At 45.7% G+C, this 27052-nt stretch overlaps 1 protein-coding gene across 11 annotated transcripts in view; it reads left to right on the top strand.

Annotated features, from left to right (window-relative positions):
- Positions 1-27052, top strand: part of NDST2 (N-deacetylase and N-sulfotransferase 2) — a 136712-nt gene that overhangs the window by 105947 nt on the left and 3713 nt on the right. For 10 of the 11 annotated variants that reach the window (XR_006165303.1, XM_042792405.1, XM_042792383.1 and 7 more), the window contains 10 exons: positions 4952-6350; positions 13676-13763; positions 13963-14117; positions 15530-15715; positions 16119-16247; positions 21377-21559; positions 22348-22444; positions 23758-23881; positions 25377-25551; positions 25793-25963. Coding sequence is in view for 10 of the 11 variants with exons in the window: in XM_042792405.1 (XP_042648339.1) it covers positions 5358-6350; positions 13676-13763; positions 13963-14117; positions 15530-15715; positions 16119-16247; positions 21377-21559; positions 22348-22444; positions 23758-23881; positions 25377-25551; positions 25793-25963 (2301 nt within the window). In the remaining variant the exon portion in view is untranslated. Of the gene's footprint in view, positions 1-1631; positions 1728-4951; positions 6351-13675; positions 13764-13962; positions 14118-15529; positions 15716-16118; positions 16248-21376; positions 21560-22347; positions 22445-23757; positions 23882-25376; positions 25552-25792; positions 25964-27052 lie in introns of those variants that run through there. The other variant, XM_032982063.2, reaches the window with a different exon arrangement.

The raw sequence follows: 27052 nt of genomic DNA, 5'->3' as shown, positions 1-27052 counted from the left end.
TCGTTCTTTCGCCGTGTGACTCACTGTGCTTGGGTGACATTACTTGCCAGGTTCCCCACTTTCATGAGAGACGGGGGCTGTACGTGGAGGCCTGGCAGATACCACCACAGACAAGGGAGGGGCTGTGGTGTCTCACAATCAAGCAGACTAATGAGGAATTTTGTGTCATGATGACACCACTAAAGTGGAATGGGTTGGAAAATCAATCATATTCCTTCTCTGATTACTGAGTAACTCAATTACTGCAGTCCCTGAGGGGCCCAAGGCAACAACCGTCTCACAGGAAGTGCCAAAGAAAGACCTCTGAATTAGAGCTGTTCTGGACAAAGGCAAGATCCTGCTGCTGTGCATTCCAGAAAGAGGGGTTATATTATGAATAATAAAAAGGGCTGGGGAAATGTACTTGAGACACTGGTGTTTTAGGGTGGTAAGACCTTCTGTGGCTCAGCTAGGAAGGAGCTTGTATGACCAAAGTTCTTGATAAAGGTGTCAAATGACACCCATTATCTTCCATATGGGGGTGCCTTAGCATGAATATACCAGCAGCCTCAAATACCTACATTCCGGTCACTGGTTTTCGATAAGAGCTGGTCTTGAGCATTTGTACTGACCCCCACAATAATTTCCAAGCACTGGAAATATCTGGGGATCAGACATTAAAACCACACAATTCTGATTGTTATCTTGCTTTCATATCACATCAGTTGCCATGTGGCTTAGCAGCTGATAATTCACAAAACGGTTTATGTTTCACATTAACGCTGTATATCACTAGGAAGCAGAAGTTAAGTTTTATGAAACGTTTGTGTTAATGCTGGTGATTTGCGAGATAGCCGATCTTACAGCTGATGCTCCGTGATCTAGCGATGCTTTTCTGGCAGGACGGGAGCCTGCTGAGCCTGCGTCCTTGCAACAGTGAAACACTACATCCTTGCTGTGCGTCCTGACTGCTGCCTCCTGAAATTTGCATTCAGGCGGTCCTGACAGGAGTTCAGAATGGACCTCAGGTTATCTATAAACTTGGGGGGTTTGTGGTGTTAGATTCCAAGGAGTTTGAGCTCAAAAGAGGACACAGGTATTTTCTTTTTCTTTAAGAGGGAACAATTTTCAGTGTGATTTTTTTTTTTTTTTTTTTTTTCCCTTCCTTTCTCCAGTGTAGATCTTTCTGGGCTTTGTGTTTTGGATATGGGTGGTTTCTGACAGCTCTCTCATCTTTTAATATAATTTTTGGTTGGTATATTTGTTTTGTTGTTTTTCCTTGTCATTTGAACCTAAACCAGCTGATGTGGTCCCCAAAGAGCTAAATGCATACCATGCCAGCTGGCGTGCCCTCTGGCTGTGAAGCCTTGTTAAAGAGATCGGAGCTGACAGATTCTTGAGCAGAAATCTGATACAGGCCTTTTTTTTTTTTAAATTTGGTTTTTTGAGCTCACCCATGTAACAAATGGGAGCTTGTTTGGGAGCTTCGATAGAGGCTTGAATGGAGTCATTGTTATCAAAACACTGCTGTGATTCAGAAGTGTCCAGCAAAGGGAGTTCCTCTCCCTCTTGCTCCTCAGCTGGGCACTGCAGGTGTGGCAGCCTAGCTTAAACTCTGGCTTCATCCTTATTCTACAGAATAATCCAGTTGTTTTGTGATTTTCATCTTTAAACTGATAACTAAGAAATTGAAACTACAGCTCTGCAAAATAGAGACTCGGTTCAACACTAAAAATGAAATTGGAGAGGTGAGTGAGTGTAACCAGGGAAGAGAAATGTTTTCAAGGTTGATGTTTTGAGGGCATGGATTTGTAATAGTAGTACAGTGCTTTGCCAGGCTTTTGCATAGATATGCCTACTCTTGGTTTTCTTACTGTTACTGTGGTGGTTAGATTACAAATTCTACCCTAGATACGCTTGCAAATTTCTGCAGGCGGCGCATGGGCTCCTGAGCTTGTAAGTCCCTCTTTACATTATTTTCTTCTGCAAAAACAACTTCTTGTCTAATGCATGTTAAGATAGTGAATCTTTGATTCCAAAATAGTCTAATTAGTCTATTTTATCCAATAGGATTAAAAAGCAAAAGGAGGTGAGCTATTTGGGAAGACACTGACTTGCAATTCTCAGTCTTCCCAATCAAAATCGAGTATGTAGGGATCTGAGTTGAGTGTTTTGCATTAATTTGTTGCAGAGAGTAGAATTTGCACAGAGTAGAAAGACCACTTCTCATAGCAGCTGATACGCATGGAGCTGTGTATCTATTGTGTCTTACAGGGAATTCACCTCATAAAAAAGATACAGCATTTATTACATGTTTCTATCTAACATCTCTCTGTCCCCTGCTGAATTCTGCCTCCTCTGGCTCCTGCCTCTCCGCAATTCAATCCAATTTTGGAGCTCTAGTGCCAAGCACAAGGATGGTAACATCCCCAGGGTCTTCCTTGCAGAGTCAGTGGGGTGGGAAAGGCTCACTGTGGAGGTGGAAAGGTAATTTTCCTGGTTGCTTTTGAAAGGTGGCATATGTTTCGGGGTGTTATGCTGATACTCTGGCTGTCCCAGTCACTGGGACTGATCTTGAACTGAAATTACAAGCCATATCCTGCACTCAGTCTGGAGAGTCATGCATTCAAAATCAGTTGTCACTTCAATAACAAAATAAGGAAAAAGCTATCTGAACTCTGTTTTTTACATCTTCCCATAGTAATTTCTCCCCTTCTCTTTCTTGTCCTTTTTCCAATAAAAAGTTAACAGTATGTAGAGACAAAATTGAGAGATGATAGGTCATCTGGGTTGAAGAAAACACAGCTTGTTGTAGCTGACTGAGCTGGATTTCCAAAGCCAGCTCTGTCATTACAGAGGGCCATTCGGGAATGGAGGCTTAATCCATTTGGAGTCTGGGGAACAGAGTTTTTTTTGTTTTGTTTTGTTTTTAAATCTTGATTCATCTGCTGCCTTGCAGTGTGACCTTCAGTAAGATTTGCTGTGTCTCAGATTCTCCAGTGGAAAATTATTTCTGTAACATACTTTACATTTACAGTCTACAGCAATTCTGAAGACCTCATCGGGTCTAAGGTTTCATTGTACATTACCCAAGCCGGTCCCTGCTTTACTGAGCTTATAGCATAAAAGTTACTTGAGATAATGCTTGATGATCATTGTAGCGCTGGTGTAAAGAGCACTCTGACTTTTCCATCTGCTGTCACAAAGTTAGCAATATTATGTCTCTTCATATAAAATCTGCTTGGTTTTTTTTTTTTTTTTTTCCTCTGTTTCAAGCTGTACGAGCAGTTTGGAAAACAGTCTGGTCTTAGAGTGGGACTTTTGGCCTCATCTGTGAACTGATATTTTCCCTGACTCAGAAGGATTTTTTTCTGTTTAGTAATACACATTACAAAATGAGCATCTGTCTTGCAAGTAATTTCTTTTCTGGTGGAGCAAAATAAGCATCTGCCTCACAAGTAGTTTCTTTTCTGGTGGAGCTAGTTGTTAGAACTCTGACTTTACTGTATAAAAACCTTATGTCTGCCTGAAACCCATGGACAAAATAGGCTTCTAATATTCCTTGTTTTATCAGAATGATAGTAGCAAAAAGGCTCAAAAATGAGAGGAATGGAGAAAGGATGAAGAACTGTTTTGATAGTACTTTTTGTTGTTGCTCTTGTGCCTCCTGGTGTTGTAAGCTGTGCCAGTTGAGCAGGTGGTTAGAGGGATTGTATGTGGTGCAGCACATGTCTGCAGGAGTACAGGTAAGAAAGGTTTTTAGAGAAAAAAGTTCCTTTAACTTTTACAGAGAGCTCATTTTGGGCATGACTGACGTGATGAGCAACATCTGGCATTCAGGGTATCCTTGCACTGTGCTGGGAGGGACAGCAGGTGCTCCCCAAAAATGTGCCTGTATCCCAACTAATGCACACCTGGGTGTTGTTGCTGTAGGTAGGTCACACTTCTGGTAAGGGAGAGAAAACTACACAGTGTTTTGATTTTATTTTTAAACCAAGGAGCAATGTAGTTACTTTCCCTGGTGTTTATGTTTTAGATGGCTTGGTATTGGTTGCCTTTGTTGAGCATTTTATCATGGAAAAATAACAACATATGGTGAGATAGTCTGCTGTCATAAACACAAAGCAGGAGGTGAGAGAGCTTTGTAACAAGAAGCTCTCATATATTTGAGACCAACCCAAATTTACATGGTACTGTTGGTGATGTAAAACTGGCCTCATGCTTTTCAGTGACATACGAGGGAAAGTGAGGAAGGTTTCAGGAGCTGTTTCCTCTCCAACTGACTCAGTTGGCAGCAATTAGGTGTGCAGTGTGTGGGCAGCCTGTGTCCCCCAGCTCTGATGTCTGAGGGACAATTCTTCTCCAGAGCTGCGTTTTGAGAGCCCTGGAAGAACGTGAGTTCCCAGGACGAGTCGATCAGCCTCATAGAGAGGGGTGAGAGCCATGGAAATGGGGAGCTGTGGGGCAAGGGAGCTGGTGGGAATTCAAGGCATCGTGCTGGGTTTAGGACAGCCGTATCCTGAGGGCCTTGGAAGTCACTGGCAAGGACTTGGGCATATCATCATTAGTATGAGAACAGGACAAGACAGAGAATGTGAGGGCTCTCTCTTCTTTTTGTTAATTTTGAAATATAGGCTAGAATAAGAGGGGTTCATGTTTTCTGTTCAGTAGCATAAAGAAAAGTGCGAGAAGGCCAGATATGCTGGCCATGTTTGCTGTAGTGTGTGAAAATCTCACCCAAGGCGAATGCTGAGCCCTGTGCACTGTCAGGACCTTTCTCCTAAAGGCCATTACAGTTGTTCTGCCAAGCTCCCGCACAAATGGTGTGCCTCACTTCCCTGGGAATGGGTCTGCCTGCTGACAGACGAGTGATGCTGCCCACCTAGCACCTGCTGGTCCTGCTGTTTCATCTCCAACCCATTAAATACCATGAATCCATACTGAGAATTGACTTTCTCTTTTTAAATTGCAGGATGCAAAGAGAAGGTGCCATCATGTGAATGCGAAACAGCTAAATGAGAAACAGGACACCTGGGAAGGCTGAGCTGAAACTGCTTGTGCCCAGGATGACAGACTGATTTGCTGCTGGAGACAAGATTCAGGAAACCTTGCTCCTCCGAAAGACTTTCCTGAGTGAGAGGAGAGGAACAGGAGGAAGCACACAAAAGAGCGATGGGAATTGAGGGCCATGGTTACTTGAGATAAATGGCAGTTCCCTGGGTGTCTAGCCTTGTAGCTCTTTGCTTTAGCTTTGTCTCGCTCCGCAGCTGCTCCTTCTTTTTTGCGAGCTGCTGCTGGGTATTGCCACGGCGGCACTGGAGATTTCAAGAACGACGTGGGTGCAGAGTGTGAGGAGGGGGTGGGCAGCCCGCCTCACCATGATTCAGTTGTGGAAAGTAGTGCGGCACGTGCGACAGCTGGAGCTCCACAGATTGATCCTGCTGCTCATTGCCTTCAGCCTGATCTCCATGTGCATCCTGGCTTACTACGTCACTAACAGTCCCAAAATCAAGGAGCCGCCACCCCTGCCCTTCAGTGACTGCAGCAACCAGCACCGCATCTTGATCCCACCTCAAGCCAGCTGGAGGCTCACGAAATCCGTGGATACCTCACGCACAGATCCTGTGGTGCTAGTCTTTGTGGAAAGCATTTACTCCCAGTTGGGGCAGGAAATAGTGGCCATCCTGGAGTCTAGCCGATTTAAATACAGGACAGAGATTGCCCCTGGCAAAGGGGATATGCCCACCCTCACAGACAAAGACAGAGGACGCTACGCTCTTATTATCTATGAGAACATCCTTAAATATGTGAACCTAGATGCTTGGAACCGAGAGCTGCTGGACAAATACTGTGTGGAGTACGGAGTGGGGATTATAGGTTTTTTCAAAGCCAATGAGAACAGCCTGCTCAGTGCACAGCTCAAGGGTTTCCCCCTTTTTCTACATTCCAACTTGGGGCTGCGGGACTATCACATCAACCCTAGTGCTCCTCTTCTCTACGTCACCCGGGCGAATGAGGTAGAGCAGGGTCCCCTGCCTGGAGATGACTGGACTGTGTTCCAGTCAAACCACAGCACCTATGAGCCAGTGCTGTTGGCCAGCACAAAGTCCTCGGAGTCCATTCCTCACCTGGCCACCCACAAAGCGTTGCATGCCACTGTGGTGCAGGACCTGGGTCTCCATGATGGGATCCAGCGGGTTCTCTTCGGCAATAACCTCAATTTTTGGCTGCACAAACTCATTTTCGTGGATGCCATTGCCTACTTGACTGGCAAGCGCCTCTGTCTTACACTTGATCGCTATATCCTCGTCGACATTGATGATATATTTGTGGGAAAAGAGGGCACTCGCATGAAGGTGTCTGATGTAGAGGTAAAATCCCCAGAATAACTAGAGGCCCCAGACAAATTTCTAGTGTGTATGGTATGCCAGGAAAGTCAAGGTTGCGTTTAATTTGAGTGAAAGAGTTGATTGCTGCAATTGTTCTCATCTTAAACACAGAAGTAGCCTGCAAAGATGCTGAGGTACCATGTGTGATGCTGTCAACAGTTTTTTGGGTTTAAATGGAGCATTTTTCATTTTGGGACCTGTAGCTAACCTCTCTGAATTTAAGAGGAGGATGCCTGTGGTGGTTGGTCCTGTCTCAACATATGAAACAAGTACATGCGGATTTCTTCTGTCAGCCTATTTGTAGCTGTAAACTCTACCTATCTAAAGAAAAAGCAAGTTGTGTTGGAATAGGATAGAATATTATTTTTTATTATGATATGTATAAACTGTATATATTATATTGCAAAAGTGTAGGCTAGTCCATGTGGTGTAAACTGCTGTAGCCTATGTTTTAGCCATCTAGCTTTTCAGGACATAACCAAATGGGGAAAAGAAAGGTTTTCTCTCACGCTTTGTTACAGCCCACTCATATCGTCCACCAGCAACCCCTATCCCTGGGCAGGGACTATACAAAAATTCACCAGGGAAAACATGCTCAGATCAAACCTTCATGAGAACCATCTCTGTGGCCTCACAATTGGGAAAGAGAGATACCATCTTTGTGGTTTGCTTTCCTTGGCAGTTCCTTGAGTAATACAGTGACCTATTAGGAAACGATATGGGAAAAGCACAGAGAGAGAGATTTTCCAGAGGAGAGGGAAGCGAGACAGGCAAAGGAGAAAACAAGTAGGAAGAAGGTATCAAACTAAGTGCCCCTTCTAATTCTCTGTGTCCTTGAAAGTTTGTGATAAAGTGTTCTCCTAAGTCTGTGATATGTGTACATATGCTGCCTCACGGAGCCAAGGACTTGCCTTTGTACCTTCCCCACCAGCTCTGGTTTGTAGCCATTGAGGTAGGTGCATTGCCTGTCTCTCCAGGTGTGCTGAGGTTGTTCCCAGCGGTATGAGGCTCCAGGCTGTTCCCTCTGGATTCCCATTTAGCGCTTGCCCTTTGATAGGTCCTGGGTGCCAGCTGTGACAATGATAAGCATGTGATAGCAGCTGCCTTAGCATTTTTCCAGAACAACTTCAGGATGAAGCACCCTTTAACCTTTCGATCCAAGGGCACAGAACATTTGAGGCAAATGTATAAAACAAAATACGGTTGTACATATGTGTCCCCTTACCTGAACTGAACCTCATCCATTACATGATCCCAAGAGCACTCTTCTACCTCACTAGGAGTTGTACCACCTTTTTTACGTGTTTTGTGCATCCATGCAAGACGCATCTCGGTTCATCTCCATTTTTTCAGGTCTTTGAGATTTTAAGTTCTGCTTCTGGTCCCAAGTTTAGCTTGGAAAAGGAAACCCTTGCATAATGTTTGAAGCTAGCTTTATCTTTACAATTCATTTCAAGCTGCATGCCTGTAGCACCTCTAATTGAAAGCCATTATTTACTTTACTTGCTTCATCCTTTAATAATTCTTTAGAGCCGCCTTTGACCATAACTCTCTAAGCAAACAGTTTTAGAAAAAGTGTTTCCGAGCAGGCAGGTATAGAAAAATGGAGCAGTTGTATATAATACTTATGTAAAGAAAATGCTAATATTATCTTAATTTCACTGCACTGTTCCTGTGTTTTGAGCATTTCAGCACCTCTGAAAGTTTTTGGGGTTTTTTTGAAGGTTCACAATCTTACCTTGGTCCTTAAGAGGACCTATACTCTCTAGTTCGAACTGGCAGAGATTCTCACCTCTGTAGTGTTTGTGCAAGTTACAGACCCATGTGGGAAAACAGGAGATAGGTGGCCAGAGCTCTTGAAAACAAAGGCTGCTCTAGTGATGTTAAAAACAAACCCAGACAAGATAATTCCAAAAGATGCTTTGTTTGGGTTTTAACAGGGTGAAATGGAGGAATAATCTGTGATCAGTAAGCAGAGAATCTCAGGCAAAGCAGATAAAACCCAGATTTATCCATTTAAAAGAAGCTCTCTGCAGAGCCACGAGAGGTTAATGAATTTTTATTTTTTAAAAGCGAGAAATAACTACATGGATTTGTTGATAGCCTCTCACCGTGGGGAGAGAAGGGGATATAATAGTGACAGAACAGCTGGCATTTTCTTTGGCCTTTTATATGAAAGCTCTGTTTCAGGGCTGTTATCTCAACACACAGGTCCTTATCTTAAAGCTTAGATTACAGTGGTCAGGGTAGTGTTTTGAAGATTGGATGTTGTGTGAAGGTATAAAATTGACTCTGCTGTCCCAGTGAGCCTGTTTGCAGTATGCAGGTCCACGTTGAGAGAGCTTCTCAGAAAAAATGACTAATAAAAGAAAGTGCTGAGTATAATTTGATTGACTGCATGCCCATGGTAGATGTTGTACGTGAGAGGGGAAATGTTTTTATTTCTGATGCTTAAAGGAGAGCTGAATAGCTTGCTTCTTTAACAAAAAAAAAAAAAAAGGAACTGTGCTTGCTTTTACCTTAAAGATGGAGCTTGCAGTCCTCAATTGAAATGAGACAGTTGGAAGTTGCACAAGGAAAATGTTTTTCCCTTGTAAAGTTTAACAGATTTGAGCTGCATATAGCAAACAAAAAATCCCTTCTCAATTATTCCATATTCAGTCCCTCCTAAAAATCATAATCCTCGGAATTTACCAAACCTCTGTGGAACTGGCCAACGAAGATGAGCTGTTTCTAGTGCATAAGGATCTGACTTTTATGATCCTTTCTGGTCATCTTCAGGTATGAAGAAGGAAGATTAAGTGGATGAATTTTTGCCTCTTTTGCTGGTAATCTCTACAAGGGCATAAGTAGTGAGCAGTCATTGCTAGCAAGTCTTAGGGCATGCTAAGTGAAAAGGGCAGTCATTTCATTTTGTGTTATGAATGCTGAAGGTGGGAGAGAAAGAATCTGGAGAGGGTGGCTGTCAGCTGGCTCTTGCCTTTCTAGACTGTAGAGGATGATCTTACCTGAAATGAAAATACTCAGCAGTTTCGAACTCAGTGATTCTAATGTTGTAGGGGAGGTAGAAATACCAGTACCATGAATGCTTTCTCTTTTGACAGTGGTGTTTTGAGCTATGCCAGTGCTACTGCTGAGCAGTGAGAAAACTGCAGAAGATCCTCTTGAGAATGTGCTGCCCAGTATCCACAGGGGCAGTTCCTATGAAGAAGGTGTTTCTGCAACACATTTCTAGTATGCTTTGCATGAGCATTTGAGAAGAGGCTGTCAAAGCGCTCTGCCTCCTTCCTCCATTTTTTATCATCTGTTTCTCTTCATTTGTCCATGTGCTGTTTTCCTAGACTCATTGTATCCTCTCTTCGCAGCATCTGACTCTCAACCTTATCTCCCCCTTTTCTTTTGCATCTTTTTAGAGGGACCTGAGATAGGGGAGGTAATATTTAGGGTTTGTATGAAACAGCTAAGATCTCTGCAAACACTTTCAGTGGTTAAAAATGTATTACTGAAATTCCAAGCACACCATGTTACCTTAGAAGAGGATTAAGTCCTGAAAAAGCATCCTGAAGATGCTACATTCAATCTGCTGTGGCTTCCCCCCATTTCTTCCTCGCTTCTGGAATTTTAATCCCATTAAGAGGGTTTTTGTCTTTCACTGGATGGCATCAAGAGCTTGTAGTGACTGTTGAGTAAATCTTTGCAGATCCATCAGTGAGATTGTATTTTTCAACATGTTGCAACAAACGGCACAATGTTAAACTTTTTCCCCCTAGCAGTTGCTTAGAAGTAAATATTTATCATAATTCAAGATTATAAAAAAGCCTTTTTTAAAGTGATGGGCACCGAACGTCAGACTGAAGCTTAGACCTTTTTTTGCATTGTTTCCAGAAACGCGTGTCAGAATTTAGATGTCTGTCGCTTGATCCTGCATCCTGGCTGCCCCAGTTAAGTAGAAAAGACCTCCAAAAATACAGGTCATGAGTTGCAAGAGAATGTTCTCTGATAGACTCTGACAAGCGTGAAGCAGGTCTGGCCTTGATGTGGCTTATGATTTCTGGTGGCCAGTGCTGTGAATCTCTTGGAGACCCCATCTGTTCCTTCCTGGGGTGAGCCTTGCTGAGCTTCTAGCAGGAGCTTAGCTGGGGAAGGGGCCTTTCTGGCTTGTGGGCTTGGCTGCATCTTGGAAGGATTTTTGGAATGGAAGATAATTAGAAAATAGAAAGCAGAAATACTCGGAGGGATTGGAGGGGCAGTTTTCTAGGGGAAGAAACTTTTCTTTTTAGAGATAGGGGATAGCCAAAATGGTAGCCCTCTGTCCTGTACCACGTGAGGAAGTAAGTTTCTCAAATATGCTCATGAAGATCTGTTTGCATCTGGCTAGCTATTTTATATGTTAATGGATAGCCTACTCCACATTTCTTGATTGCCTTTCATTTAAGAATCTCGGAGCACGTTATGGATATAAATGAAATGGCATTTGAGTCACCTCTAAGACATTTTTAGTACTATCGTATTCATCCTATTTTATAAAACAGAAACAGGGTGCAGAGGTGTCAGAGCAGAGAGAAATGCCATCTTCCCGGCCTGTTCCCACATCTGTATTGTTTCACTTTACTACAGCTCACAGACCTCTTTGAGGCCAGTAAGCTAGGGAACAGTGAATGCATAATTTGTTGAAACAAATTTTCAAATATTTTACTTGGCACCATAGTCTCTTTTATTCTGTGCAGGGAAAGACATTTCTTCAAACCTATGCCATGCCACCGTATGGATTTGGTTGTGAAAAGGACCTGGCACCAACAGAGGGAAGGCACGCGATTAGCAATAAACCTGCCAGGAAAGCAGGACTCCATAGGGCTCCATAGTCTCAGAATTTCTTGAGCCCCCACAGTTCGTCCCTAGCCCCTCCCTTGGACACGAAGGATTGCTGCCTGCTGGAACAGGGCTTTTTGGGATTTATCATCAGACAGATGTGTCGTCATGGTAACCCCAGACAGCCTTTACATCTCCCTCTGTGCAGAGGAATGCTAAGCCTCTTAACAACTGTCCTTCCTCCCTCCACCTTCCTACCCAAGCTTGAGGAACTAGATGATGTGCCTTTCAGGGCAGCAGAGAGTAGTAATGAGGCTTGGGACAGCTCTGGAGACAAGAAAAGAAAGTGGCACTTTCCTGTCTAAGATACTGGGCGATGTGTTCAAGGTGCTGGTCCCAAATGTGCTGCGGTATTGTCCTGCATCTGGGCAGGCAGGTGCTTCTCTGTAGAGATGCGCAGCTCTTAGTCTGTGCTCCCTGATGTGTGGGATGAGTTCCTGTGTCTTATGGGGTTATATGGGGTGAACTGGACCTCCCATTGCCTATTCTGGATCTTGTGCAGCAAAGGAGGTTTCAGCCGTCAGTGCTGCTGGCGTGTCACCTTTTAAAAGCACTGCCGACGTTTGTGATAGGTTCTGGAGATGTCATGTGCCATACATTTCTCAAAACACTATCCTTGGGTGGGGACTGGGATAAGGATGTGGTAGGCATGTGGCCATGGAAGAGTTGGGATCTTTGAAATTTGTCCCGGGCTGCATTTGATGTCACTGTTGTGTGGATGTGGGAAGGAAGAACAGGCAAGCGTGTCCCTACGGAGAAGTCTGAAAGCATGGTTCCCTCAGAGAGAGCCTGCAGCACTGCAGAAATAATCTGTCTGCTTTTCCCACCTTGCTGTGTGTGAGAGGTCATGGGCTGCCTGCCTTGGGAATAAAATTGCTCCAATAAAACTTTGCTCCAAGATGGGTGGGTGATTGAAGTAAATTACAGAAGTCATAATTTTTAAAATAATGTGATGATCAGTGTTTGGTCAACACTGTTTTAAAATGCTAGTGACAGCAGTGATTTGTCAGCATATGCTTAAGTGATAGGTGTCAAGGCTGGTCCCTTCACTGAGTGAGAGTCTGCATTTGTGAATGCACTTTCACCGCCTAGGGAGCAGTGTGCCTGCACAATGCCTACAGAGTGTGAGCCATGTGAAGGCAGCGTTGTCGTTACTGTTCTGTGCTCCTTGGGGCTGGGGAAGGGCACCCGATGCAGAAAGAACTGCCCATCTCCCCTGCACAATTTGAAAATGCTGTACGCTTTCGCCAGTATTACATGACGAGTTGCTTGTGTATTTGCATCTACCCCAAGTCTGCTGTTGAGAGTTCATCACCTTCACCTTGGTGCAGCTGCTGGTCCATTTGTTTCTTAGAAAATCTATTAAAATCTAAATAACTGCATCTCTGTCACCTGCCAGCAGCCTTCCTGCCAAGTCCCTATTTGATTGAGAGCTTCTCCCATAGGGAGTTGCACCAGTGACACTTTCCCCGAAGCACACAGGTAGCAGCAGAGCATGTATCTCAGGGCATCTCTCTCTTTATAGTTTTCCAGAAGAAGAAATTTGACTAGAATTTGTTTGTGTCTTGCCTGTGACATACTGAGCCTCTGTTTTTGTTTTTGTTTTTTTTTTTTTTTTTTTTTTCCTGTCAAGGCTGTCTGTTGTCTTACTCTACACTGCTGGACCTTGGGGTTTGTGGCACAAGGCTCCTTCCCTCTGGCTATAGCAATTACTTTGGACATTTAAAGCAGGCACAAGTGAGCAAGAGAGAATCTGTAGAAGGTGTGATGACTGTGAATGTCAGCTCCCCCAAGTTTTCTTTCCAGAATCCTGGAAACTCCTGATACAAAAGGAATTTGGCACTTGCAAGGGTCACAGAGCCAGGGATATCTCCCAGCTGTGGCAGGACTCCTTGCACGGGTAGTTCTGTGAATCTACCTTTCTTCTCTTAAGTAAAAGCCCCTTCCCTTTGGATCACATAGTTACTGTTCACGTTGTTACTGACTTTTCTTCCTTCTGCTGTGCACCATGTGCTGCTCCATCCTCCTTTTCATTAACATGTAGGCTCAGAGAAAGGGCAGAGGTTCAATAGCAAAGTCCCAGCCAACATGGGAAAGGAAGGGAGCGTTGAGGTTGCGCTTGGAAAGAGTAATGGATCTTTTGCTTGGAAGTGAATTTTACTGTCCCTCTGCCTTAGTATGGACACTATGGGTCCTTCACATTGGAGAGCATCATCTGACTGTGGTTTTAAAGTGGTATCATTTAGTACAGCAGGAGTACTTCAAGTAAAGACTCTGTATGTGGAGCACTTGGCTACTCTGCTTCACTCCACAGACAACAGTGTCTCAGCCCCATCCCCTGTGATACCTCTCCAGACTGAACTGGGCAGCAGTAGAGCACAGAGGAATGTTACAGAGCAACTAAATGTGAACATTTTTTTTTCCTTTCATTCAAACAGGCTTTACTGAGCACCCAGAATAAGCTAAGAACTTTAGTCCCAAATTTCACCTTCAACCTGGGCTTCTCAGGGAAATTCTACCACACAGGTAAGCCCCTAGCACCCCTTTGTCACAGTGCCTCCATACAGGCCCCCATGTTTGTGTGTGTGTGTGCATGTGTAAGGCATTAGAGAGAGCATGGTTCTCTGTTGGAACGAGTCAGCATTGCAGGTGATTAACCACTGCTTTGAAACATTGCGCCCTTCTTCTGCCTTTTGTTTTTGAACTTCCTTTCTGCTCTCTGTAGGTACAGATGAGGAAGATGAAGGGGATGACATGCTGCTCAAACACAGGAAGGAGTTCTGGTGGTTCCCTCACATGTGGAGTCATATGCAGCCTCATCTTTTCCACAATGTCACTGTGCTAGCTGAGCAGATGAAGCTCAACAAACAGTTTGCTGTGGTAAGGAGAATCACAGTTTCTTTATTTTACAGTACAAGTCCTTAAACATTCTTCTCCTGGAATAGCTCTTTGGACCCTGCTGAACCCAAGTACTAGTCAGAAAGTCAGTTCTGAAAGTTTAAATTGGTGTGTGGCTCCTGCTGTCTTCAGGCAAGAAACACCATTCCTGTGCCTGCCTGTGCAGTGGAAGTGTTTCCTGGCCACCTGCATGGCCCCAGGCAGCTCCGCTAAGTTCCAGGGTGCAAATCCCAAGGCTCTTGTTTGCTGAGGTGTGAACTTGTAGCATTACCATCCAAATCCAATTAATTTATAAACTTTGGCAGTGATAAAGCATTTCCTTTTCTATACTTATTCACTGTGGTTTTGTAGGGAAGTCATCTGGTCGGTAGTATAAAATGCTCTATGTGCTAACAGCCCTCCTTCTGGCCTCCCCAGACAATGCTGAAGGAAGTTACTTATCTAGGAAGTCCAGAGGAAATTCCCTGGGTTTTGGCAGAGGAGGGGGAAGCCTTGAACATCCTGCGTTGCTGGAATAATGTCTGATGCTTGCAGCCCAGAGCTGAATATAGTGTAGATGTTTCTCTGAAAATAAATGTCCTCTTCACCTCTAGTTTGGTGCTTTTGACGGTAATCCCCTTGGGAATAGCAGGCTGCTGTTTTGTGTTCCCATGACACACACAGTTTAGGAATGATCTTGAATTCAGAGCACAGTTGCAGCATTATAGAAACAATTTAGGCTCCTCCTTTTCCTGCTTAAATAACAGTACAGTGTTTTGCAGAGAGAGACAAAGCACAGACCACAATTACACATGTTGAACGTGAAACAGGCGAGCAGTGGGAAGGAGAAGGTTGCTGCTGCATTTAAGGGCTCTGGTTTTATTGTACACCACCAGGGCAGAGCTGTCATCATTCATATTGTTACCAGAACCACATAGTGGAATTAAAAACCATGAAATTCAGATATTTCCTGTCATTTTAGTATAGCTCCAGGTCCCATGTCTTTACCCTCAACAGTCTCTTGCTTCATGTCTGCTTTTCTTTGAATTGCTAGAGACAAGACAGAGCCCAGTTGTCATCTTCCTTTCCTTCTATATCAGTTAAGGAAACTTTGTTTTCCTCCTCTAGTGGCTCAGATCTAGGCATTGTGGGAGTGAGATGTGTCAGTTAACAGCACTGATTAGTTTGTAGTAACCAGGGAACCTGACCTGAGGCTTGTGAATCAATCTGATAGAGAATCACCCTTGTATTTCTGTAGATGCATAAAACAAACACAGTATTTCAGGTTTCCCAATCCAGAGAATTTTCACGGTACTCTGTCACCTTGCTCCAACTTGGAGTCTATTGCTAAATATGATACTTATTAAGGATATTAGTTAAATATTGAATGATCAAGCTGCGTATTTTGCTTCCAGGAGCATGGGATTCCCACAGACTTAGGCTATGCTGTAGCCCCCCACCATTCGGGGGTTTATCCTGTCCACACGCAACTCTATGAGGCGTGGAAATCCGTGTGGAGCATCCAAGTAACAAGCACAGAGGAATACCCACACCTACGGCCTGCCCGGTACCGGCGTGGATTCATCCATAATGGAATCATGGTGAGCACAGCTGGGTGAGCAGATCCCACTTTCCTGCCCAAGGGACAGTCTCCTAGTGATCTGCATCAGAGACATTAATATCACCAGTGTTTCCAAAATCATTAAGTCAAGCAAAGAGAAAAAAACATGGCTAAAGCCAGTTTCTGTGTTTCTCAGTACAGTTCAGGGGTTAGTACTGAGTGGAGAGCAAAACCAAGCACAACAAGACTAAATTGAGATCCCACTGACTTGTTTGTGCTGTGATGAGTAAACGGTTGGGAGGAATATCAAAAGAGTCCTCTGAACCTATGTCGCTATGTCCTTTACTCTATATTGATCCACAGAGTGCTGCTTTGACACATTCATGTGTAGATTCTGCTGCATCTGCCTCTTACCTAACTTTGCTTTTCTCTGATATTGCCAGGTTCTGCCTCGACAGACCTGTGGTCTTTTTACTCACACTATATTCTATAATGAGTATCCCGGTGGCTCAAAGGAGTTGGACAAGAGCATTCGTGGTGGTGAACTCTTCCTGACAGTGCTTCTGAACCCAGTAAGCTCATCTGAAAGAGGGGAATCAGTGCACAGGTGTCTTGGCTTATGTGCATGATGTGGGAAAGGACTAGACCTTACGGGAGATTCAGTATAACCACCCATCATGCCGTGGGTGTTTCCACTGAGATGTAAAGGAGGTGTGGAAAAGAGGACCAAGAAAGTACTTGCTAGTTAATGCTGCTTTGCTGTATGCGCTGCCAAGGAAGCATCTGTATTGAGTGCTGACAAGTGCAGCACTCCACAGATAGAAACCAGCCAGGTGACGCGCTGAGCGTGGCCCAACGCAGGGTGGGTGTTACCTAGGCTGCTGTGTCTTCATGAATCAGAAGTGAAATGTGCCTTGGCTCCTTCTGTTCCACGCGCATCTGCCTCCCGTTGGCTTCTCCCCTGGCTCTCTGATGTGTTTTGTTCAGAACCATTGCTTTCTCTGGACGTTTGTTATGAAGTGTTCTCCCCTTTCTTTCACCATGGATACACCTGAAACAATTTCTAGGTGTAGCTGTTGCCCTAAGGCATTTTTGGAAGGTCTGGATCTAACACAGGTTGGTTTTTTTCCCCTTTCAATATTTGATAGTCCCATCAAGCCACCAAGCTAATGTAGTACCTTCCACACCCTGCGCTCCTTCCCAGTTCTTAGCCATGGATGGCAAGGCACATGAGTTTCTCACTTCCCATTGAAGCTGGGAAGATGTACTAGGTGGCAAGAGACACAAGAAAAATACCCTGACATTTTTAGAAAATCCTGAATGGAAGCAATTGGGAGCTGAGGCTTTGTAGCACTCTCCAGCCACACTCCCTCCCATTCCTTCTTGTTGGCTGCAGCACATAGACATACTGCTCTTTTTGACTGTACAGTAACTTTCCCAATTCGCCACCTGAATTTGTTTCTTATTAAAGCTGATTTGGCACCTGTTGTTCTCCCTTTCTGTGAATGGACATTGCCCTGCCAGGTTTAGATAGTGATTTTAGAATGTCTGCCTCTGCCGCCTGAATATAATGATGTTTAATCTCTTCTTTTCTCATGACTTCCAAATGTCTGCGTTCTTTCTTCTCCTTTATACATCTTTTCCACCAGCGCCTGAGTATGAGCAAGAAGCCGTGCAAGCAGATCTGAGAAGTAGGTTGTTTCTCAGTAGCTTCCTAGATGGGAACCCTTGAGTACTGGTCCCAGTCATCGAGTACTTGCTTGTGGGATTTGTCATGTAACATCAGTGGCTCTGTCCACCGTGATGTTTTCTTTCAATCCCTCCTCCTTTTGCATTTGGATTGCCAGTTTGAATACACAGCTTTAGCCACTTCTGGTTGGGACTGTAGAGGCTCACTGAATCAGAAAATCACTCTTTTTCCCTCCATGAGCTTAATGTTTTCTTGTCTTTTGCTTTTCCTAGTGTTTAGTGCCTCTCTACTCCTAGAAGTAGAACTGTGATAGTGAAAAGGCCCTTGCAATGTGCTCTGGGTGCATCACACAGGCAGGTTGTAGTTTACAAAGAGGCTCTGTGCTTCTGAAGGTTAGCCTGTGACCAGCTCTGGCTTGCTGTATGATCTGCAGAAGGTATGGGTCTGTAACAACCCTAGCAAAACAATTGTGGGGGTTCATACTTCCAGGTCTGGTAGCCAACCTTCCATCCCCGAGGTCTGGAAGGCAGCCTTCTGCCTCTGTCATCTGAGACAGAATTGTTATCTTTACACAAAACTACTAAATCTACCTCCTTAATACAAGTCTGTAGTAAGAAGGCTATTCTTTGAATTATCTATGGAGTGATCAGTCAGACGGAAAGAAACTGCTTTCTTCTCTGGTCTTCTCTTAGCATACATTGGGTGAATTTCCCCTTGTCCCACTTCATAATTGTCAGATGTTACAGAATGTCTGCAGAATTAGTGACTGCGAAAATTTAGAGCTCTAGGTTTCTCTTGGAAAACCAGGTGCCAGACTGTAATCCAGAGATCATTGCTGGTCTAGGAGGCTGTGCCAAGGAATTCACAGAAACATAGTTTCTAGAGCTACCCATTAACATTTGCTGATAAGCATGTGACGGTTGAAGCAGCTAGCGGTGATCTGTGATCTAAAAAGTTTAGGAAGATTGTGCTCTGGCACAGGATGAATTTATTTGCCAAATTTACTGTTGGCTCTTTGTGGTGACTTTTAAAACTCTTTTAGGCACCTTCACATGCTTCCAATGTTTACACATTTGCTTCCTTTTGGCAGTGGAGCATTTCTCTCTCTGTGTCAGCAGTGGAGTACTGTGCTCTAAGCTGCTCTTCATTGCTGGTGTTTGCACAGTGACTCAGGCCCTTGCATTCCTCCCCTCGCTGATAGAGCCATCTCAGGGACCTGATAGAAAGCTGGCCAGCCCTGCAGCCCCAGCAGTGATCCACAGCAGACTTGGACCAGGCTCTTTCAGCCCTTTTTGGTGCTTCCAGCTCCCTTTGAATGGATATATGCATGCAGGAGTCTCCAAGGCTGTATGTGTAAGATTAACTCCACAGTGCAAACAGAAGATGTTTGTTCTTCTGACTAGTGAAAAAGGCCTCATGTCAGGAAGGAGAATAGCTGCTGATGTTCAGTGGACAGGCTGATCGCCTCTCACAAACACTTTTGCTCACACTACACAAGCAGGTTACTGCTGTGCCCGCAGCTGCTTGTTACATATTGCAAGGATGCTCATACCCTCCTGGTTTCTATATTCTAGGCTCCCTGTGACCTTTCCCCTCATATTTCCTCAGTGTGAAGGGAGGGAAACCATGACATGCTGACAGGGGACGGGGAAGCGGAGAGGAGGGAGGCATTATTACCAGGAGAGTCCCTGGGGTCACTGGGTGCGGATGGGAGAGAGGGAGAGATGAGACTTGAGTGTAGCTTATGTCAGAAGTAGTGCTCAGAGCTGTTTTGGCAGCAGTAGCTGTGACGAGGCAGAGCAAGCTGCCAGGCCTTGTTAAACAGTGCCTGTATGTTACAGGATGTGACTGCATGCTCAGAAGTACGGGGAAATGGCTCTTCGGTTGGGCTTGTCTCACCATCTTCTAAATCCAGTCGCTTAGTACTGTTTGCAGGTGACAGCATTACTTGTGTAAGCCCCTTTACTGAATGTAGTTGGTCTTGAGACATTTGCTAACTTGGATCACATGCGGGCTATTTTTATTCTGGAAATCTTGAAAGGGCCGCAGGTCCTCCCTGCTGCATTACTGGGTTTATGCCAGTGAACCAGACACTTCATACACCAAATTTTACGTCTGAATGTTTCACTAGCTAGTCAAAGGGAAGAGCCACCCTTTGCTGTCACACCACCTTCGTGGTGTCTCCCAGAAACAGGCAAAATGCAACACGAGACACATGCTTTGTCACCTTATGTGCTCCGTGGTGTGGCCCTGCAGTTACAAAGATCTTTCTGTCCTTTGCTCTGTGTGGTATTTAGCACATTGTTTTTACACAACAGCACCAAGCTCACTCTGCTCTTTGAAGTGTGGGTGCCAGAGCCTGTCTGGCAGGGCCTCTGTGTCAGCTCAGTAGGAAACCAGAAGTGAAAAACTCAGGCAGACAAACGTGACACATCTTTTAACTGCACTTACTTTCCATGTCTCCCAGAGTCCTACAACTTTTTTCTGTTGCCTACTCAAAGACCTGGAGGTGTGAGCACTTCATGGACAGAATTAAATTCATTTCGCAGTGTCTTGGGGATGGCTCAGGCACAAAGAGCTGCTATCAGTACCTCTCGTGGCACTGACACCACTCCGTGGTGACACTGGGCAGAAAGATGAGTTCAGACCTCCCGAGTGCCAGCAAATGTCTTCATCCCAAGACCATCTGTCTCCTGCTTCCCCCCTTTTGCTCTTTTCCTGCTTTGAGAGGGAAAGACATTCCTGTCCTCTGCCAGGGAAGCCTGTTGTTGCCTAATGACCTTACCTGGCATCATCAGGATTCAGCCCTGAACTGTGCAGCAGTGGGTGCCCCTATTGTGACTGAGGTCTCTTCTCCTTCCTGCACTAGCAGATACTGGGTAGGGAGTGCTAAATCATCCACGTAGTCATTCTCCCATTGGCCTTAGTTGTTCTGCTTTTGTTTTGCTAACTTCTAGCTGAGCTGTGGTTTGTGTCTGGCAAAGTGCTGTTGTGTTGCAGGCACTGGGATGCCCAACTCCATGGGACCTGTCAAAGCCACACACCAGAGTCAAGTTGACAGCAGTCTTTTGCACTCTTTTCCAAAAGTTAAAATACTGAAAAACAGACAGGAGGGAAATGTATCTGCTTGAGAGATGACTTGGCAAGGCAAAGGTAGCATACCAGCTCCTGACCACTGCAGTGCTGGGGGGCTCCCGTGGGTGCTCAGTGCCACTTTGCCCAAGTGGTTATATCCTCAGGCTTGGCAGGACAATCTTCAGGGCTGCCTGTGCTGAAGGCTCTTGTGAGCTAAAACCTTATCGGTTGGTGTCCGTTCCTAGGATAACGTCCTAGTGCAATGTCTCTTTGGTGTCCCTGTTCAGATCCCCAGGTACGGTTGTTTGTATGTTAAAGTGTGAATTGCCAGTTGGGTTTTTTTTTTTTTTTTTACACTTGAGATGTTAGCTCCAAAGTGAATGAAAGCTGACGGGCTGTGGGCCAAGAAATAACTCCTGTGAAAACTGTCCCTTGGGCCGCTGTGCCCTGGCCTTCCCCGTGCTGCCCCTCTGCCTGGCCTGCTCCCCTGCTGTAGCAGGCACCGCAGGTAGAGAGGTTGCCCTGGTTGTGCCTCCGAGAGAGGAAGGGAAACTCCCGGTCTCCCATGGAAGAGGCTTTGCAAGGTTTGGACTAGGAGGTGGTCACTAACTAACACTTGTTCCCCTCAATGTCCCAAAGCCACATGAATGGGATTTTGAATCTGTTCTGGACTCGCATCTGGGGCTCAGTTGTCACCCCCACACACACCATGCCCAAGGGTAACTGAGAGGTCTGTGTTCCTCCTGCCTTGCAAGTGCTACATTTCTTTCATTTTTCATCAAGGCAGTGCTGTATCCTGGCAGATGGACATTCATCAACCCAGCCAGCCAGGGCAGTTTGAGATGTGAACAGCCTCTTGCTGACAGTGGATTCAAGCTAGGAGGAAAGAGTACTGTTACCTGATTTACCAATGTCTCATGTCTTTCCTCTTTCTAGATCAGCATCTTCATGACTCACCTGTCCAACTATGGGAATGACCGTCTGGGACTGTACACTTTTGAGAGCCTGGTCAAGTTTGTGCAGTGCTGGACCAACCTTCGCCTGCAAACATTGCCCCCCGTCCAACTTGCAAAAAAGTACTTTGAAATTTTTCCCCAGGAGAAGAATCCCTTGTGGCAGGTGAGAAGGCAGCTTTAACTGCTCCTAGTGGTTTTCCAAGAGGTATGTCCCACATTTAAAGTGTGGCAAGGCTGCTGATCCAGAGCATAGAGTGGTAAGGCATAAAGCTTTTAGGTTTAACCTTTGTGGCTTGAGGCTGCGAGTGGCAAATTACAAGGTGAAAGGGATGGGGAGTAGGAGCAGTAGGATGCGGTCATGGTGTGGCTGTCTTAAGTGACTGAGGGGCAGGCTTGCAGACATTTGGGTCATTAAATGGCTTATATTGGAGCAAGCTGCTGTGAAATGTTAAGCGTGCAAGGAAGAACCGTTTGGTGCTGGAGAAGCTTGCAGGCATGTTAATGTGATTAATCTTAAGGTAATTTCACACTGCAGAGTTCGTGCTCATTAAATAAAAACACGCTTATTCCATTTTATCCCAGTGCAGCAGCCCTCTGCATGGTAATGAGCAGATGGAATTAACTGAAGGTGATAGAGTTGTCTGTCTGCCAGAAGTTCACAGATGCTGAGCTGTACTATCATGGTGGCCCAGCCCAGCGTGGCTACACAGGGCAAGGCCTGTGGTTAACGCTCTCAGAGGGACTTGGGCTTCCGTGTCACTTTGAAGCTTTTGAAACGGTTCCCCTGTGTTTTTACTTAACTTTTCTTGATGCCTAGCAGAGCAGCAGTGTGGCTGTGAAGTGTTCTTCATATGCTAACAGCATTTTCCCCGAGAGGACTGGCCTTCCAGCTTTTCCTCCCCTCTCCATTAGCTCCTGTAGTAATGCTTAATCCCATCACTTGTGCTGCAGAATCCCTGTGATGATAAGAGGCACAAGGATATCTGGTCCAAAGAGAAGACGTGTGACCGACTCCCCAAGTTCCTCATCGTGGGACCTCAGAAAACTGGTAATGTGAATGCTTTATCTAAAGATAGATTGGAGCTTCCATCTCATTCCTCCAGAGAGGAGAGCTGGAAAGGTCTGTGTTGTAGATCTATGTGGGCTGCCCTTTGTGCAAGCTGCCAAATGGCTGCAGAGGACATTTCAGAGAATCTCAGATTCTAACCTAAATGGCAAGTCTGTCAGTACTTTGTACCCTGGCACTTTGCATGGCTCAGTCCCGATTTGCAGAGAAAAGCCCTACCTGCAGAGTTGTGTTTTGGCTTTTCCACATAAGCTCAGAGAAACTGTGACCTTTCTTAGTGTGTCACAAACAGAAGCTGCCGGCAGGACTAAATGCACACGCTTAGCAAAGGTTATGATGAATGCCTCCTAGTGCTTTTATTGTGACAGATCCGTGTACCCACTGCATGCCCCATGTCACTGTCAGTGGGAAGCAGAGATCCTCTTTTGTCTGACCTCTGTCACCACCTCTTAACTGCTGTGGCATTGTGGTTGGCAGTGACACGGCTGTATATACTGTACTGAGGAGTCCCTTCTGGGCTGAAGAGCAAAATCTCTTCAGCCAAAGCCAAGTCTTCAAACCTTGGCTTTCTCTGTAGTGCAGTGGAACAGCAGCTGCCAGCCGTGCACAGCAAGCATTGATCCTGGCCTTGGGAGAAAGCTTGTCCCAGCCAAACTGCTGTCTCCTGCCTGTGTCACTGCGGAGCTCTGTTGGGGTGTGTGCAGCATGAGCCCTCCTGTGTCACAGCCCAAGCTGCTTGCAGTGGCACAGGAAGAAAACCCTTCTCTCAGCTGACTAATTGGCCTGCTGGAGGCCAGCAGCTGGGTGCTGAGCAGGACTGTTAGGTTTGGCTGGGTAAAGGCGAAACACCTGTAGCAGAGGCAGGCCAAGGCATCTCTAGCTGAATTCTCATCCAAGGACAATACGGCTGTCCCCAGCACATCTCCTTCCCAAACACACAGTACTGTCCTGCAGTGCCCGGGCCACCTCTCACGTGGCAGGTACGGGTTGTGCCCCATGACAGTGTGGCTGTGCCACCAGGGAGAAAAAGGTGTGGGGGTAGCTGATATGGGTGACAGCTGCCCTGCTAAGGAGGTGACTTAAATCAGCTGCGTGAGCTCAAACACAGGATTGAACTGCTCAGTCAAGGTGAGTCCCAAAGTGCTCGGTGTCGCTGCTGCTGTAACCTGCATGAGTTCGCCACGCGTGATCGGAGCGTGCCTGTCTGGGGACTGTGTTTTGCAGTGCAGGTAAAGCCTTTCGTTCAGCCCAGCATTAAATGTGAGCCAGGTCCTGTTAACTGGTTCCTCTTGCAGGCACAACAGCTGTGCACTTCTTCTTGACCATGCATCCAGCTGTCACCAGTAACTTCCCAAGTCCATCCACCTTCGAGGAGATCCAGTTTTTTAATGGACCCAACTATCATAAAGGAATCGATTGGTAAGAACCCTGACACGTGTGTTCTTCTGTGATAAGGTGCACCCATGTTGTCTTCTCCCGAGTCTTTCTGTGTGTCCGCCTCCGCCACCTTAGTAGCTTCTCTGTTTCTGAACAGCTGTTTTCATTGCTATTGCTTAATGCATGTTCTCTGTTTTCCTGCTAACCCAGCTGCTTAGTCCCAGGAGCGGGACAGGTAGGTTCTGATTTTACTGACCGGTCACCAGAAAACTTTCAGGCATGATTTAGCTTTAAAAAATGGGAGCCTTTGTTGAATGCACTGTTGTCGTTAAATTTCTTTTCCTTTGACATACAAAACAGACAACAGTGTGCTGATGAAAAAGTTCTTTGTGACTTCCAAGTTAAGACACATACTGTGGAGGGGACGACCTCCCTACTGTTGTTGTGGACTGCTCTAGACGTAGAGCCATCACTGTGTTCCTTGCACTAGCCCCAGTGTCCACATGCATACCTTGGTCTTTACCTGTAAAAGTATGTAATTACAGTAAAGTGTTTCCACCTGGCAGGGAAATTCTGATGTCACTGTGGCACTCATGCCAAGAGGCTTCCAGACAGAGAAATTTTAAAGGTGTTTCTTGCTCGAAGCACCACACGCTCTCACATGTGGCTCTGAGGGACAACTGAGTGGCAGTAAGCCATTCTGCTGTGGACTTTCTTTGCCTGCGAGCCATGGGAGTTTTTGTCTGATCATTTAGAGGACTGTTGAAAAGATATTGGAAGGTGGTTGGTACTTGAGTGAAGTTCACAGGTCGAGCACTACGGAGCAGTTGCACTAGCTGGCAGATAGGCTGGGAAAGCGTAGGCTTTTAGGTGCATCCCCTGGAAAAGTCATCCAACTTGATTTGAGTGTAGCGTCACATGCAAGAGGAGAATCTTTGTGTTTAACATGGAATTTGAGTTTGTTGTACAGCTTAAATTTCAGCAGAGACCAGTCTTCCAGTGCTTTACAGTGTCCTGTCCCCTCATTACCCTCTACGCTACCATTACTCAAATGTCTTACAGTTTCCACATTTATTAATTTGACAGGTCCCTGTGAGGAAGAGCAGAGCTCTTTACTCTGCGTCTCAGCTGTGGGCTGGGGCACAGAGAGACAAATGATTTCGACAGGTTTGAACAAGTGGTCAGTGGCAGAGCCAGCAGCTGATTCTGACCTTACCCTTAGACAAAACCTCTTTTCTGATAGAGCTTGCAACTGGTACTCTACCCTCGGCCTTTTCCTTCCACTGCCCAAGGACTTGGGGACCACACGGTCAGCAAAATACTTTCTTACCCTTCTGTCATCTCCAGCTTTCTATCCTGTGCTCCGCCACCACTTTCCAAGTCATGCCTCTGCCAGCTCGCCATCAGTTTGCCTGTTCGTTGCATTACTGGGGAGGTGCAGTTGTTCTGTGAACGGTGTCTGCTGAAGAGGAGCAAGGGCATCATTTTGTCCTGTGCCGTTTCTTTGTTGCTCACCAGGATCCCATCTGTTTGGCAGGTACATGGAATTCTTTCCCATCCCCTCCAATGCCAGCACAGACTTCATGTTTGAGAAGAGTGCCAACTACTTTGACACAGAGGTGGTACCAAAACGTGGTGCGGCCCTGCTGCCTCGAGCCAAAATCATTAGTGTTCTGATCAACCCTGCTGACCGAGCCTACTCGTGGTACCAGGTAACTGCCCTGCACTGTTCTGTGGGTGTGGGCCAGAGAGATGCTCCAGTGGGGCGAGGCAGAAAGCCCACGGATGCGTTTCCAGAGAGGGGCCAGGGGCCGTGATGCAGGCTGCCTGCAGAGTGTGGACAGTTACCTACAAAGGCATTGGTGGGTGGTTGTGCTGAGTCAGTGGGGTCTGCACAGAGATGGGTCAGGTGGAATTTTGCGTTCCCGCTCCTAAATTCAGCATGTTTTTCAGCACCAGCGTGCTCATAATGACCCTGTGGCGCTCAATTACACCTTCTACCAAGTGATCTCTGCGAAGTCCCAGGCCCCTCAGGAACTGCGCAACCTGCAAAGCCGATGCCTGCTCCCTGGCTGGTATTCAACTCACCTAGAGCGCTGGCTAACGTACTACCCCTCTGGGCAGGTAGGAGGTTTGGCAGTAGAGGCTCTCGTGGAGCCCCACGTGGGTTTAGTGGAGAGGAGAGGAGCACAGATTGTAACACATACACACCCTCACCCAGCCTTGTTTTCATTTAGCCCTTTGTCTTGTCTCTTAGAACAAGAGCCACCGCTTGCTTCCTCCTATTATAAGCTGATAAGAAATCAGGCTTGAGTACTCTGATTTTGCACTTTATTTGTAAAAGTGAGTGAATGCAGGGGGATATGGTGATGTCCCGGAGAGCTCCAGAAGATTGAGAAATGCAGCTAGAACAGCAGTGTTAGCACTCCCTTCCTTTCATCTTGGCAGCCCGCAGCCCAGGGACCCTCTTGAGGCCCAGCAGGTATTCAAGCTACTTGCTGTGGTTTCATTGCTTTAAAGTCTCTTGGGCTCTGAAACTTGTTAGTTCCCATGTTGTTAAAGCCTTTAGCTGTCTGCTGAAGGGAAATTTCACTACAGAGATGTTAGGATTCTGTTTTGTGTATAAATTTGCAAAAAGACAATTAATGGAGAATATAGATCATAACTGTCTAAATTCCCAAGAAATGTATAAACTGTGTGAGTCAGAATAGGTTTTTTCAAGTTCCTTTCTGCTGCTGGGATTATCATCAGGCCGTCTGTAATCCATTAGAGGCTTATAATGCCCATTTAGTCTCTTATTCTGTGCCAGAACAACGGCCTAAACTGTATGTGACAGTTCTGCCAAGACTGAGACAGAGGAAAACATTCTTGGGCTCGTGTCTCATTGCCTTCCTATTCCTGGAGGTTACTGCTCTGAGGAATGATAGAGCCAGACACACCATCCTTGTACTGACTGTGGGTCAGGGTCTCCTACCTTCCCCTGTCTTCAGTTCATGTGACTATTCTTCTGTTCTGTTCTTTGGAATAGGTAGGTAATTAGCACAAATGTTGTTCATTATTGTCTGTCATACATGTAACAGGAGACTAATCATAGGTTACAGAAGAATGCTTAGCACAGTGGCTGCTGCCATCTAAAAAGAATACCTGAGGTTTCCAGAGCCAATCTGCTGGGCCTCAGTGCTTAGCTACAGGGGGTTTGGCCAAAGGCGAGTT

The sequence above is a fragment of the Tyto alba genome, unplaced genomic scaffold, assembly GCF_018691265.1.
Source record: "Tyto alba isolate M040663 unplaced genomic scaffold, T.alba_DEE_v4.0 Super-Scaffold_1, whole genome shotgun sequence".
In the NCBI taxonomy this organism is placed as follows: domain Eukaryota; kingdom Metazoa; phylum Chordata; class Aves; order Strigiformes; family Tytonidae; genus Tyto; species Tyto alba.
The sequence above is the reverse complement of the archived record's forward strand: the minus strand, read 5'-3'. Positions and strand labels throughout refer to the sequence as shown.